The sequence below is a fragment of the Dipodomys spectabilis genome, unplaced genomic scaffold, assembly GCF_019054845.1.
Source record: "Dipodomys spectabilis isolate Male_0828 unplaced genomic scaffold, ASM1905484v1 ptg000321l, whole genome shotgun sequence".
Lineage (NCBI taxonomy): Eukaryota > Metazoa > Chordata > Mammalia > Rodentia > Heteromyidae > Dipodomys > Dipodomys spectabilis.
This window is the reverse complement of record NW_024870998.1, coordinates 360,860-374,569: the sequence shown is the minus strand read 5'-3', so window position 1 is coordinate 374,569 and position 13,710 is coordinate 360,860. Positions and strand designations below refer to the sequence as shown.

At 49.8% G+C, this 13,710-nt stretch overlaps 1 protein-coding gene across 8 annotated transcripts in view; it reads left to right on the top strand.

Annotated features, from left to right (window-relative positions):
• The first annotated feature begins 1,907 nt into the window (after positions 1-1,907).
• Traf3ip1 (TRAF3 interacting protein 1) overlaps positions 1,908-13,710 on the top strand; it is a 68,632-nt gene continuing 56,829 nt past the window's right edge. For all 8 annotated transcript variants that reach the window (XM_042702346.1, XM_042702345.1, XM_042702344.1 and 5 more), the window contains exons 1-6: positions 1,908-2,075; positions 5,230-5,298; positions 6,370-6,531; positions 9,064-9,201; positions 9,295-9,735; positions 13,309-13,380. In XM_042702346.1, the coding sequence (XP_042558280.1) occupies positions 1,953-2,075; positions 5,230-5,298; positions 6,370-6,531; positions 9,064-9,201; positions 9,295-9,735; positions 13,309-13,380 (1,005 nt within the window). In that variant the 5' untranslated portion in view covers positions 1,908-1,952. The remainder of the gene's footprint in view (positions 2,076-5,229; positions 5,299-6,369; positions 6,532-9,063; positions 9,202-9,294; positions 9,736-13,308; positions 13,381-13,710) is intronic.

Sequence of the window (13,710 nt, the reverse complement as noted above, 5' to 3'; positions counted from 1 at the left end):
TCTAATGAGTCATGTATCCTGTCTTAAGTTGAGCTTGGTCATTTGTATAAAATTTTGAGGATAGTGAATTTGAGGACAGTGAATTCTTTCCAATGTGAAAGTTTGATATTTTCACAAAAAAAGATGAGAACTAGAAGTGTGGTTCAAGTGGTAGAGCACCTGCCTAGCAATATCAAAGCCCTGAATTTACACACCAGTACCACCACAAAAAAAAGGAGAAAGAGGTTCGGTATATACATTTTGATTGGGAGAGATGGGGGGAGATGGAAGGGGTGGCATTGATCAATGTAAACTGACATGTTGAATGGAAACCTCTTTGTACTAAAGATTTAAAAAAAAAAAAAAGATGAGAACATTCATTGCCAGAAAAACTGTGCAAAAGGTAACACTAAAAGGAAGTTTAGACAGGAGGAGTATGATGCCAGGCAGAAATTTAGATGTATTTGAAGAATGAAGAATAATCGTAAAACCTTTTTGTCTTGATGGTACTGAGCTTTGAGTTCAGGGCCTCAAGCTTCCTCAAGCTTGCTCGGGTGGCATTCTCCCACTTGAGCTGTGCCTACAGCCCAGCTTCTTGCTGTTTTGCAGTATCTTGGCATTTTCGGTCCTGGCTGGCGCTGTATTCTATTATGCCCGTCTAGGCTGGCGCTCTGCCCCCTGAGCCACAGCTTTTTGCTGGGTATTTGGGGGAAAAGTGTGACGGACTTCCCTGGGGTCTCAGTGAGGATAACAGGCGTGAGCCCCCGCGCCCGCCATTATCCCTGTTAGGAACTGGAGTGGGGTCTCTAGAAAACAGTTACTTGGCCAAGACACCTCGGTGCGAAACGGCGCCTCCCGGGAGGGCCGGTGGGTCGGGAGCCTCGGCGCTCACCCGAGGGCCGGGCAGTCGGGGGCCTCGGCGCTCACCCGAGGGCCGGGCTGGTCGGGGGCCTCGGCGCTCACCCGAGGGCCGGGCTGGTCGGGGCCTCGGCGCCCACCCGAGGGCCAGGCTGGCCGGGGGCCTCGGCGCTCACCCGAGGGCCGGGCTGGTCGGGGGGCCTCGGCGTTTACCCGAGGGCCGGGCCTGTCGGGGGCCTCGGGGCCCACCCGAGGGCCGGTGGGTCGGGGGCCTCTGCGCTCACCCGAGGGCCGGGCTGGTCGGGGGCCTCGGCGCTCACCCGAGGGCCGGGCCGGTCGGGGCCTCGGCGCCCACCCGAGGGCCGGGCCGGTCGGGGGCCTCGGAGCTCACCCGAGGGCCGGGCAGTCGGGGGCCTCGGCCTCGGCGCCCACCCGAGGGCCGGGCCGGTCGGGGGCCTCGGAGCTCATCCGTGGGCCGGGCAGTCGGGGGCCTCGGCCTCGGCGCCCACCCGAGGGCCGGGCCGGTCGGGGGCCTCGGCCTCGGCGCCCACCCGAGGGCCGGGCCGGTGGGGGGCCTCGGCCTCGGCCTCGGCGCCCACCCGAGGGCCGGGCCGGTCGGGGGCCTCGGCGCTCACCCGAGGGCCGGGCGGTCGGGGGCCTCGGCCTCGGCGCTCACTCGAGGGCCGGGCGGTCGGGGGCCTTGGGCCTCGGCACTCGCCGACCTCGGCCTTCCGGGGCTGGGACTAATCAGAGCTCACTGGAAAGTTCTGTGCTCCCACAGTTTTACCGGGGCGTCGTGCCTCTGGGGCCCTCCGACGACCGAGGGTCCACCGGAGCCCTCGACGGGTGCGACCCGTCACGCGGCGGGACCGCAGGCGTCGGCTGAGGGGGTGGCGCGCGCGCGCGTGCGCGGGTCCGTTGCTAAGGCTGCGCGGCCTTGGCGACGGGCGGCGGGTGGCGCGCGCAGGCGCAGTGGTGCGCTGCGGTGCACTGTGGGATGGGAGTTCGGGGGCACCGAGGCGGCGGCGGGCGGCGAGCGGCGGTTGCGGCCGGGGCGGAGGCGCGGCCGGGCCGACGGAGGGGCGCGGGCGGCCAGCCGCGCAGCAGGCGCCGCCATGAACGCGGCGGTGGTGCGGCGGACGCAGGAGGCGCTGGGCAAGGTGATCCGGAGGCCGCCGCTGACGGAGAAGCTGCTGAACAAGCCCCCGTTCCGCTACCTGCACGACATCATCACCGAGGTGAGGGCGCGCGGGCCGGGCGGGGCGGGGTCGAGGCTGCGGCGGGGCGCGGGGCGCAGGCCTGGGCGGGGCTCTGCGCGGGGCCCGGCGGGGGTCAGGGTGCAGGCCGGGTGAAGATCGGGGCCGGGGACCCCGCTCCCGCAGCCCGGCCCGCGGCAGGCCCAGCTCCGCGCCCGCCTGCGCCCACCTCGGGGCGGGCGGCCTTGGAGGGAGGCCGGGGCCCCTCGGGCCTCCCAGGCCCCTTCCCCTCCCGGCCCGCGTCTGCCCTGCTGCCGGCCGAGCGACCCCAGGGCCCCCCTCCCAGCCCGTTGCGTTGCTCTCGCTGGGTCCCGGGCGGCCTAATCCAGGGAGAACCGAGTTGACCCTTTTCCGCTGCCTCTCCCCAAGGCCTCTCTCCGCATTGCTCGTGCCGGGTCATCACTGAGATATTGAGGTGGTGTGGGGGTGTTTTATAAATACCTGCAGGTGTTTGGTGTGGAGGGGCGACCTGACAGGAGAGCTCTAAGAATGTAGTTTGGTACTTGTTGCTCAGCAGCACGGCTGCCTTAGCTTTAAATGGACTCCTCTCACTTAGAAAGTGGTGCATTCCCCCGTGATAGACACCAACACTTTGTTGTTGGTTTGTCTCCAGTGAGGTGAGCTGGAAGGTACATAGAAATCGCAAAACAAACATTCACTGTTGAATGGGTCTGACCAGGTTCCTGGTAAGCTCAGGAAGGCCGCCACAGGGGGTGACAGGGCCCCCAGGGCACTGCGGAACTTAGGGTGCTGCTTGGGACTTAGGAGTCGGTTGAACTTGCGGGCTCCCCAGCTCACAATTGCACCCGGTGTTGGTCCCTCAGCTGTTACTTCTCACTCTTTTCGGAAGGCTGGGCACCTATTTCTTCTCCAAACAACTTCATTATTTTGGCCATCCTGTGTTAGCTTGTAATGTGTACTCAGCGAGAGTGCCTGCCTGCGTTAAAACTAATTGTGTTTAGAAATGCACTGGATTTTACCTATCTTCCAAGGAGCACCATCTCACCACCCCCCTGTGACCAGAGGGAGCAAGAAAGAATTAGCCCAGATGTGAACTCCCCCGTCACAGCCGAGGCTGTGCTAGTGTTTGGCCCCGTGCAGGGCAGAGCAAGCCTCACCCAGTAGGGACCCTTGGGCCACCTGGAGGCTGGGTGCAGAGCATCTCTGTGGGAGGGAGGAGGAGCACTCAAGTAGGAACTAATTTTGCAGGCCGGTAGACAGGTAGAGAAAGAGCTACATAGTCTCATTAGGAGCAGATTGACTCTTCTTCCATGCTTTTCCTAATCTAATGCTGAAATCAGTGTCTAATGTATAAACACACTGTCATCTCAATAAAGGCATTAGAGATATTGGAAAATATTTTTATATAATAGGTGGAGAGCTTTCTGAGCTTTACTGTCTCTATCTTGTTCAAGCTACTGTCTTGGTAATTTTAATTGTATAGCTGTATGATTACTTCTTTCATCAAGATTAGCTTCCATTCTGTGACATTAATGTATCTTGTCACTAGCAATTACTGCTCACAATTTAAACTTTCCAAGGCAGGGACAAAGAGAGCAAGCTCCAGGAATATATTACATGTAGGATGATCTTATAGTCATTTTTACCTGTCTTCTTAATAAAACAAATCAATAACCTAGTAGGTGCTGGGCACTGGTGCCTCACCCTTGTAATCCTAGCTACTCGGGAGGCTAAGATCTGAGGATTTTGGTTTGAAGCCAGCCCAGGCAGGAAAGTCTGTGAACTCTGATCTCTAATTAACCACCAAAAAGCTTGAAGTGGAGCTATGGTTTCAGTGGTGAAGCTAGCCTTGAGCACAAAAGCTCAGAGACAGCAACCAGGCCCTCAGTTCAAGCCCCAGGCTTAGCAAAAACAACAGCAACAACAAACAAGCAAAATAGCATGTTGGAATGAAATCTTCTAGATTAGAAATTATCATGATGTAAATGAAGTCTAAGTTGGAGTCCAGAGAAGAAGGCTGGTGTCTTTTGTTTTTAAAACCGCCTCACAGAAATATGCTTTCTAGTGGACCTAGGACACTTTCAGGTGTGTATGTCCCTACTATATATCATGTACCTGATATTTTCTGTTCTGTTTCATTTTTTAGAGAATGCTGTTATCTATTTATATTCATTTCATAATAACCTACTACATTTTATTTTTATGTATTTCTTTTTGGATATGGGGTCCTATGTGTAGCTCAGGCTGTCCTCAAACTTGTGAACCTCTTGCCTCAGACTCCCAAGTGCTAGGATTACAGGTATAATCTCAGCTTAATGTACTACATTTGGAAAACCTCTGGTTCTAGGGAATCCAGGACCCTGGTTGATTATTCATGTGGGGAGGAACAGAGACAACTACTGGCCTGCAAGCTGGCTTTAGAGGCCATTAGAGAACCAGATTGCCTGAAGGGAGGAGCCCTGGGGGTGGGGGATGGAGAGAGAATGAACAAAAATGATGGGGTACAGGATATCTACTATCCTAAGAAGTGAGAAGACCCTCTGAAACTTCTAGTTTTGGATATCCAGGCTAAGCTGTTACTTTTGTTTCTGGAATCAGTTACCTCCATGGCAACTGATGCTGGCGAAATGCTGCAAGGGTAGGTCCTCTGCCATTGAACTCTTTCTGCCTCCCTGGAGCCCTTGCTGGGTTTGTGGTTGTGAATGACTGCAAAGGGCTTCCAGATCAGGCTGCACGTGACTGTGCCCCAAGCTCCTGTGGTCCCACACTCATCCCTTGAATAGAATCATCTTGACCACATCCTTGTATGATTGATTCTCCTGTTGGCTGTGGGCTTCCTGAACGCTCCTTCCTCTGGCTTTTCTCTTGTTAGCATGTGGTCCCAGTTTAGGTGTGATTTCTCCTGGGAAAGGTGTTCCTGGTACCTCTTGGCTCTTCCCTTCCCTTGGGCTTCCTCAGCACTTGCTGAGTGTCGGTAGTCTTGGTCTTCACTGCCTAGCTATTTTCTGGATTCTGTCTGGATTCTGCCTGGTATAGTGCTTGGTAGTTTGCGTGTTGAGGAAACAAATGGTTGGAGTCCTGAGTTCTGACCATCCTGCATGGGGGCTAAGGGGTGAGGCTGGTGAGGTAGCTGTCCTACAAGGTTTGCATGATGGCCTCTCTCTGTCTTTTGAAGGTGATTAGGATGACTGGCTTCATGAAGGGCCTTTACACAGATGCCGAGATGAAGTCAGACAATGTCAAGGTAGGTTTGAGTGTGGGATCCTCTCCACATCTCTGATTAATTTGTGAGCTGATGTATACCCTTTTCATTTAGTTTTTTTTGTTTGTTTGTTTGTGGTATCTGCATGCCATGCTAAATTTATCCACTGAAAAACAGATTTAGAACAGGGTGCTCATGGCTCATGCCTATAATCTCAGCTACCCAAGAAGCTGAGATCTGAGAATCGTGGTTTGAAACCAGCCTAGGAAGAAAAGTTTGCTTAGATTCCATCTCCAAAAAACCAGCAAAAAGTTGGGCTAGAGGTATAGCTCAAGTGGTAGTGTGCTAGCCTAGTTAGCATGAGGCTCTGAGTTCAAACCCCACTATTGCTTAAAATAAAAACAAAAACAAACAAAAAACCTAAACAAAACTGATAGCTAGCCTGTAATCCTAGCATATGGAGGCTGACATCTGAGGATTGTGAGTTGAGCCAGCCTGGGCAGAAAAGTCTGTGAGACTCTTATCTCCAGCAAACTACTCAGAAAAGGTTGGAGGCACTGTGCCTCAAGTGGTAGAGCACCAGCCTTGAACAAAGCTCAGGACCAGTTCCCACGCCCTGAGTTCAAGTCCCAGAGCCTGCAAAAAACAAAACAAAGCAAAAATATTGGAGAAAAACAAAACAAAACAAAAAACCCTGCAGACTTAGACAGATTGGAGAAAAACAAAACAAAAAACCCTGCAGACTTAGACAGATATAGTGGCACAGCCCATCATCTTAGCACTTAGGAGGCTGAGATAGGAGAATCAAGAGTTTGAATTAAGCCTGAGCTATGTAGCAAGACCTTTTCTCAAAAATCAAACAGAACAGCCAAAAACAGAATTAGTATTTTAAAGGTTAATACCGGCTCATCAAAACTTTTAGTAAGTAGCTCTTGCTGTGTTACCAAAGGTCAGTGTTTTTAAAATTGTCATCCATTTCTATAAAGAGGATACGTTCTGTGCCCATGGAACATACCGAGCATAATGCAGACTCTCAACTATTTTAATGTGTATATTTCATACAATCTGAAAATCACAGTGGTAATATGTATATTTTAAATGGAAACATTTCAGGATAAAGATGCAAAAATTAGCTTCTTACAGAAGGCCATAGACGTGGTTGTGATGGTTTCAGGAGAGCCCTTGTCAGTCAAACCAGCCCGCATTGTGATGGGAATTGAGCCTGAAAGAACAAATGAACTGCTTCAGACAATTGGAAAGTGCTGTCTCAACAAGGTAAGGCTGCAGGCAAGCCCACTGCACACACCCTTCCCAGCTGAGGGGCAGCACTCAGGGAGGAGTGAAGTAATGTCTCTGGCAGGTTGAGGAACTTTTCTTCCACCTATTCTCCAGCCTTTTAAAGGTCTGGGAGACTTTTTATCCATTTGTAAAGGTGTGAGAAAATGTTGAGGTGTGCTATGCACGTGGGAACGTGGACTTTCCAGAACTTGTTTTCTGCCTGCTGGCTGGAAGCTGCCTTGCTACTTTCTCCTTCTGGGTCTGGGGCTCCTTTGAGGATGGGCTGTTCCACTGGGGCTGGGGAGAAGGTGCTGCTCATCTTCCTTGGGGCTTGTAGGGGAGTCCCTGTTCTCTTCTTCTCCTGCCTAGACTCCCTGCCTCTCTTGTTGCTGGTAAAGAGCTGGGCCACCTTCAAAGGCTCCCAGAGAGTAGATTTGTTCCTTCTGTGCCCTCTCTGTGGACTGGAAACGTGGGTGCCAGCCCTCAGCCTCCTGGTTAGCCCAGCCTGGGCTTCATTTGCCTGGATGTTGGAAGACATCATCCTGATGGCAAGCCAAGTAGTCCCCTTAGGGGCCTTCACTAGGAGTGTGATTGACACAGCCCAACGTGTGCCTCCTGGAGCCTCGGCTTAGATGTGTCCAGATGGGTGCAGGTGTGGTGTGGGGTGTGTAGTGAGTGGTCAGACTAGCTTCAGAAGGTCTCAAGAGAGCCTTGCTGTCATCTAGGTCCAGATCCGGGTGTTGATTTTACCAGTATGCTAGTCCCTGTCCCTAGCCTCCCATCCCCTCATTCTTTATGTGGCTTCTCTTTCTGAAAGGCAGATTGGACTCTGATTTTCCCTACTGTATCATTTGCTGGTCCCTCCTCTGGCTTATGGCCTCTAGAGACCCACTGGTGCTTCTTTCAGGTTCTGCCCTTACCCTGCACACCCACTCCACTTCATTCTGCTCTACGCAACTCCATTCAGCTCCACTCCACCTTACCCAGCTCCACCCTATTCTACACACTCCATCCACTGCTCTACCACCCACCCATTCTACTCAGTTCCTCCCCATTCCACTCCAGTCATTGCACCCACCAGACATCTGCACTGGGCATTTCCCTCACTTTACACCCTTGTCTCAGTGCCCACTGATTTCTCCAGGCCTGGCTGCCTGCCTCCTCCAGCTTCACCTGCCAGCTGTGTGGAATCTGTGAGGTTTGCTGATGGCTGGGGCCCTTCTTCCCTTCCAGTCTCCAGAGCGTGTGGCTGTCTACTAGTGTTTGTCTCCTCCAGTCGTCAACTTGTCCTGGATCCTTACAGCTGGTGCTGGTGTGTAGTAACTTGTGCACCTTTGTGGAAAGGATGAGTTGATGAGCAGGGCTGCTGACAAGATATTCTTAGCACCCTGAACCACCTGAGTATTTGTCAGGCATGTTGCAGAAGGACTTTAGTCATTTTATGAGGCTTAAACTGATTCATATCCACCTCCCCGCCTTTTAATTGTGTTAAAATTCACATAACTAAATCTTGTGGTGTTTAACATGTCCATAGTGGTACACAACTGCCACTACCATCTATTGCCAGAATTGTTTTTATCCTGCAAAACTGAGATTCCATACCTTTGAAGAAAACTGTCCCAGCTCTTGGTAACCACCCTTTTCTTTCTATCACTCTAAGTTTGACTACCCCAGGTACCTCATACAAGTGGTAGTATCTGTCCTTTTATAAGATTGGCTTATTTCACTAGCATTTTATCTTCAAAGTTGACCTGCATTTTAGCATACTAGGATTGCTCCCTTCTTCAAGGTTGCCAATATTCTCTTGTGGGGGCAGACCATGTTTTGCTGATACATGAATTTGTGAGTGGATGCTGGGTTGGTTGCTTCCATTTTTTACCTATCCAAGCTAATCCTGCCATAAACATTGTATGGAAATCAGACCAGTTTTCATTTTCTTTGTGTATAAATGCAGAGCAAAATTGCTAATTCATACAGGTAATTCTGTGTCTGAACGTCTGAGGAACTGCTATCCTGCTTTCTTCAGCAACTGCACCATTTTTCATCCCTTCCACACCAGTTCTTATACTTCTTTTTTGTAGTGGCTTCCTAGTGGATGTGAGGTCATTGGATCATATCTTAAGGCCCTTCAGCTGAGCTTCTGTGAGCCCATTAGCAATAGAAAATTTTTGTAGAGCTCTCTGAGTCAGCCTTGTTACCCTTGAACCATCCACTCACATATCCACTCTTAGAGACGAGCTGGGACCACACATCTACTCACACATCCTCTCAGAGATGTACTGGAACTCGTCAGCTGGGTGAGTCTTTGTTCATCCACTTGTAGAGATGACCTGGGACTTCTCAGCTGGGTGGATCCTTGTTCATGTGCTAGCAAGAGCTGCTATGCTTTGTCTGGGATAACACTTTCTTGTAAAATATCATGGTAAATAGAAAATCTGTTTAGTGAACTACTTTAAATGCCATATTCACTTGTTACATATTACTCTTACTTTCACCTTGCGTTTCGTTGGCTGGCATTTGGACATCCAGCTGTCTAGTGACGATGCAGTGAAGAGGGTTTTAGCTGGAGAAAAGGCGGACATGAGAGGAAGAGCCCCAAGGGCCTCTAAGTCTCAGGAGCCGGACAATAAGAATGTGAAGGAGGAAGAGTCCAGAGCGCATAAAGAGGTGAGCTGCAAGCTGCACATCTGCAAATGCTGAGCCCTTTATCTAGGAGACAAGATGCACACGTGATGTGTATGTACTTTTTTTTTTTTTTAGGATAAAAGAAACTCTGAAATGAAGGATGGAAGTACAAGCAGAGAGGGAAAACATAAGGAAGAACTGAAAGAAGAAAGCAAATCCAGGGAGAAGGATAGGGACAAGGAGAAGAGCAAGGAGAACGGCAGAGACCGACATGAGGATCCCGACAAGGACAAATACCGAGAAGGGGAGAGAGAGAAAAGCAGAAACAGGGCCAAGCAGGACAGAGACAGGGACAAAGACCGAGGGCACAAGGATCGGGACCGCGATGCAGACCGGGAGAAAGAGAGAGAGAGGAGGAGTGAGGGAGGGAAAGAAAAAGAGAGGTTGAAAGACAGGGACCGAGAACGTGACCGGGACAAGGGAAAAGACCGGGAGCGACGGAGAGTGAAAAACGGGGAGCACGCCAAGGACCACGAGCGTGACAAGAACAGAGAACAGGACAAACTGGAGAAAAAGGTAAGTACAGATTCAGACACTGACTTAGAAAGACCCTGGCTGTTTTCTTATTTTTGTTGTTTTGTGCTGGGACTTGAACTCAGGGCCTGGGAACTATCCCTGAACTTTTTCTTTTTTTTTTTGGGTCCAGTCGTGGGGCCTGAACTCTGGGCCTGGGCGCTGTCCCTCAGCTCAAGGCTAGTGCTCTACCACTTGAGCCACAGCGCCACTTCCGACTTTTTTCTTTTTGCTTATGTGGTGCTGAGGAATCCAACCCAGGGCCTCAGGCATGCAAGGCAAGCGCTCTACCACTGAGCCACCTTCCCAGCCCCCCCTGAACTTCTTTTGCTCAAGGCTAGCACTTTTTAGCACTTGAGCCACAGAACCACTTCTGGCTTTTTCTGTGTATGTGGTACTGAAGAACCCAGAGTTTGAACTCAGGGCTTCATGCATACTAGGTAGGCACTGTGCCACAAAGCCACATTCCCAGCTACCCTGGCTGTCTAAGAAAGTCTGTCTTAGAATGGTTTTCTTTTACAGTGACTTGAAATTACATCCCTCTTGGATTCCTGGTAGCAACCCAAACAGGAGCCCACTTCTTGCCTGATATCTTTTTCTAATTTTTAAAGGTTTTTGCTGCTCATTAATAGTTCACTGTTCAGCCTTTTATTAAGGCATAGTCTTTCAGCCAGTCCCCACTTTATATCCCCCAGAGCATGCTTTGGGTTTGTTACTTGTGTGTTCACTGTTGAATTTCCAGTCTAGCCGAGTGTCTGCACATAGTAGGTCTGTAAAATGTTTTTGGTAAAGGAGTGGAGTGTGAGTCAAGACAGGGATGGGGTAGAAGTACAGGAGGCCTCTGGATGAGGTGATGGTCTGGGAGGAGTATAAGCCAGGAAGACACCCACGTACTTGCTGTCTGTTGACTTTTAAGACTTTCTAGGCTAGTAGGGTAAACAGCAGTTTTCATAGACTCTACGTTGCCCATGTTGTCCTTATCTTTGACTTGCCAGATAGTTTGCGATTTGCTTTCCCCTGGGTGTTCTGTGTGTGTGTGTGTTGGGGCTTGTGTGCTTTTCTGACGATTGACACCATAAGCCTGTTTACAGATAGGGTCAGTTGTATGCATGGTCTTTTTTCAGATCATGCACATTATTGAACTTATTAAGGATTAGACTACTTTCAGAGTCTTTTAGGCATTAGCAGAACTTCAGTTGACTGTAATTCTGGTTTAATGAGAAATACTTCAGGTAGATTTTAGATTGGCTAGAAAATTCTTTTTTGATTTCAAACTATGCTTCCTAAACGCTCAGTTTACTTGGACACAGGATGTTTTTCCTGCTGCCTTTCTTGTGGGTCAGAGTATATAAAGATTCATGGCGACCCGAGTGGGGTCCATAATGTAAACTAATCTTTCTATGGAAGTCATTGTGCACCTGTGCACAATGCAATTGTGTGCCTGTCCAAAATGCATGTTGTGGGGTTTTTTTTTGTTTTTTTTTTTTTTTGGGTCCAGTCATGGGGCCTGGACTCTGGGCATGGGCGCTGTCCCTCAGCTCTTCAGCTCAAGGCTAGCGCCCTACCACCTGAGCCACAGCGCCACTTCCGGCTTTTTTTTTCTTTTTGCTTATATGGTGCTGAGAAATCAAACCCACGGCCTCATGCATGCAAGGCAAGCACTATACCACTGAGCCACCTTCCCAGCCCCTGCATGTTGTGGTTTTGTTAGTAATTGAGTATAGGGTCCTGCTGGGAATCGTGGGGTTTTACTGTTATGATGTCAGTTTTTTACCTCCTGTACATATCCTATAGTAACATATCCATGGTCCATGTCATGAAAAGATGGTCTGCTTCCTGTGTGTTTAGAAATCAGAGACCTTCACTATCTTTTCTTCTTGGTGGTCTAAGGAAATGTATTTTTCACTGACCTGGTCTTTGTGAGGTATCTGTGTATTCTGGTGTGTTTTCCTGGTGCAGGACCACCCCGAATGAGACAGCCTTCAGTACTTGAGGTCTACAGATTGAGCGCTCCCATGTATGCTCCCTAGAGTTGCTGGTGCTGAGACTAAGTGTTATATAGAAGACAATTCCGTAGAGAAACATTGTACCTGGTGTTTGGGATCTTCAGAACCAAGTACAAATGTGGGTATAGTAGATAAAGTACAGCATGGGTTTGTTTGGAAGGATTTAAAACCATGGAATGAGGTCAGACCTGTTTAGATATTTGGTGGTGATTTTGTTTGCTTGGCTCTTCTGAGAATCTTCATGTGTCTTTATTTTATTTTTTATTGTTTGTCAGTTGTGGAGCTTGAGCTCTGGGCCTGGGCGCTGTCCCTCAGCTCTGCAGCTCAAGGCAAGCGCTCTACTGCTTGAGCCACAGCGCCACTTCCGGTTTTCTAGTGGTTTATTGGAGATAAAAGTCTCACAGACTTTCCTGCCCGGGCTGGCTTTGAACCACAATCCTCAGATCTCAGCCTCCTGAGTAGCTAGGATTACAGGCGTGAGCCACCGGCACCCAGCTTCATGTGTCTTTATTGAGCTGTGTGGATCTGGGAGGCAAGGGCAAGGTCTTTTGTGGTCAGCAGTGCCATGAAGGCATGAGCTGCTGTGAAACACTTCCCAAAGAGCCCCAGTTCCTAGAATTGGGGTTAGTACCCCTTATTGAGAACAGCAGATCCAATAGTCATTCTATTCTCTGGCTCACTCATCCATGACTCCTCCCCATTTCATTTCCATCAAGAACAGAGGATGAGGGGCTAGGAATGTGGCTTAGTGGTAGAGTACATGCATGAAGCCCTGGGTTCTATTCCTCAGTACCACATAAACAGAAAAAGCCAGAAGTGGCACTGTGGCTTAAGTGGTAGAGTGCTAACTTTGAGCAAAAGACGCTCAGGCTAGCTGGGCACCGGTAGCTCATGCCTGTAATCCTAGCTACTCAGGAGGCTGAGATCTGAGGATCATGGTTCAAAGCCAGCCCGGGCAGAAAAGTCTGTGAGACTCTGATCTCCAATAAACTACTAGAAAACCGGAAGTGGCTCTGTAGCTCAAGAGGTAGAGTGCTCGCCTTGAGCTGAAGAGCGCAGGGATAGTACCCAAGCCCAGTGTTCAAGCCCCACTACCGACCAAAAAAAAAAAAAAAAGACACTCAGGGACAGTGCTCAGGCCCTGAGGTCAAGCCCCAGGACTGGCAAAAAACAAACAAAAAAACAAGGGTGAGATCTCCAGCTACCTTGTGGGTGTGTTGGTGAAGAAAAGTGAAACTTATTGAGAAATCAGAGGGTTACAGTGTGATGGCTGGAGCCTAGGAGCTGGCTGAGATGTCTGGGGGCCTAACCACCTCCTGACAGTCTCTCTCAGGGCCACAGCTGATGATAATGGGACTTGGGAGGGTGACCCATGTAGGGCAGACCTGCACTCAGGTCATTACCTCTGGTCCATTAACCTCCCACCTTGAGCAGAGTAGTAGCAACGAATGAGATCTGTAGCAGTAACTGGTGTTTATGTAGAGGATTATCTTGTTTGGTAATTAGTGTTACTTGAAAGATTTTACTGATTAGAATAATAAAGTTTAAAGAAATGTTTTTCTTTTTCTAGTCAACAACATCAGCAGAGGTGTCTAAAAAGTTGTCAGATGCTTCTTTAAAAGACTGCAAAGCAGAAATAGAGGTAAGCTTTAAAGAAGTTTCAAGGATGCACACTCTAGTAGAATTACAGAAGCTTTGTCTTCTTCTGGTCTGCTAGGTCTAGGAAGAGACTCGTTTGAGCTTACACAGAGCAGCCCCATCTTTATTTTACTGTCAAGATAGTGGCTTGTACGCCAGGTTCCAGTTGCTCATGCTTGTAATCTTAGCTACTCAGGAGACTTAGATCTGAGGATCAATGTTTGAAGTCAGCCCAGGCAGGGCTCTTACTTCCAATTAACCACCAAAGCACCTAGAATTGGAGCTGTGGTCCGAGTGGCAGAGCACTAGCCTTGAATATAGAAGCTCAGGGACA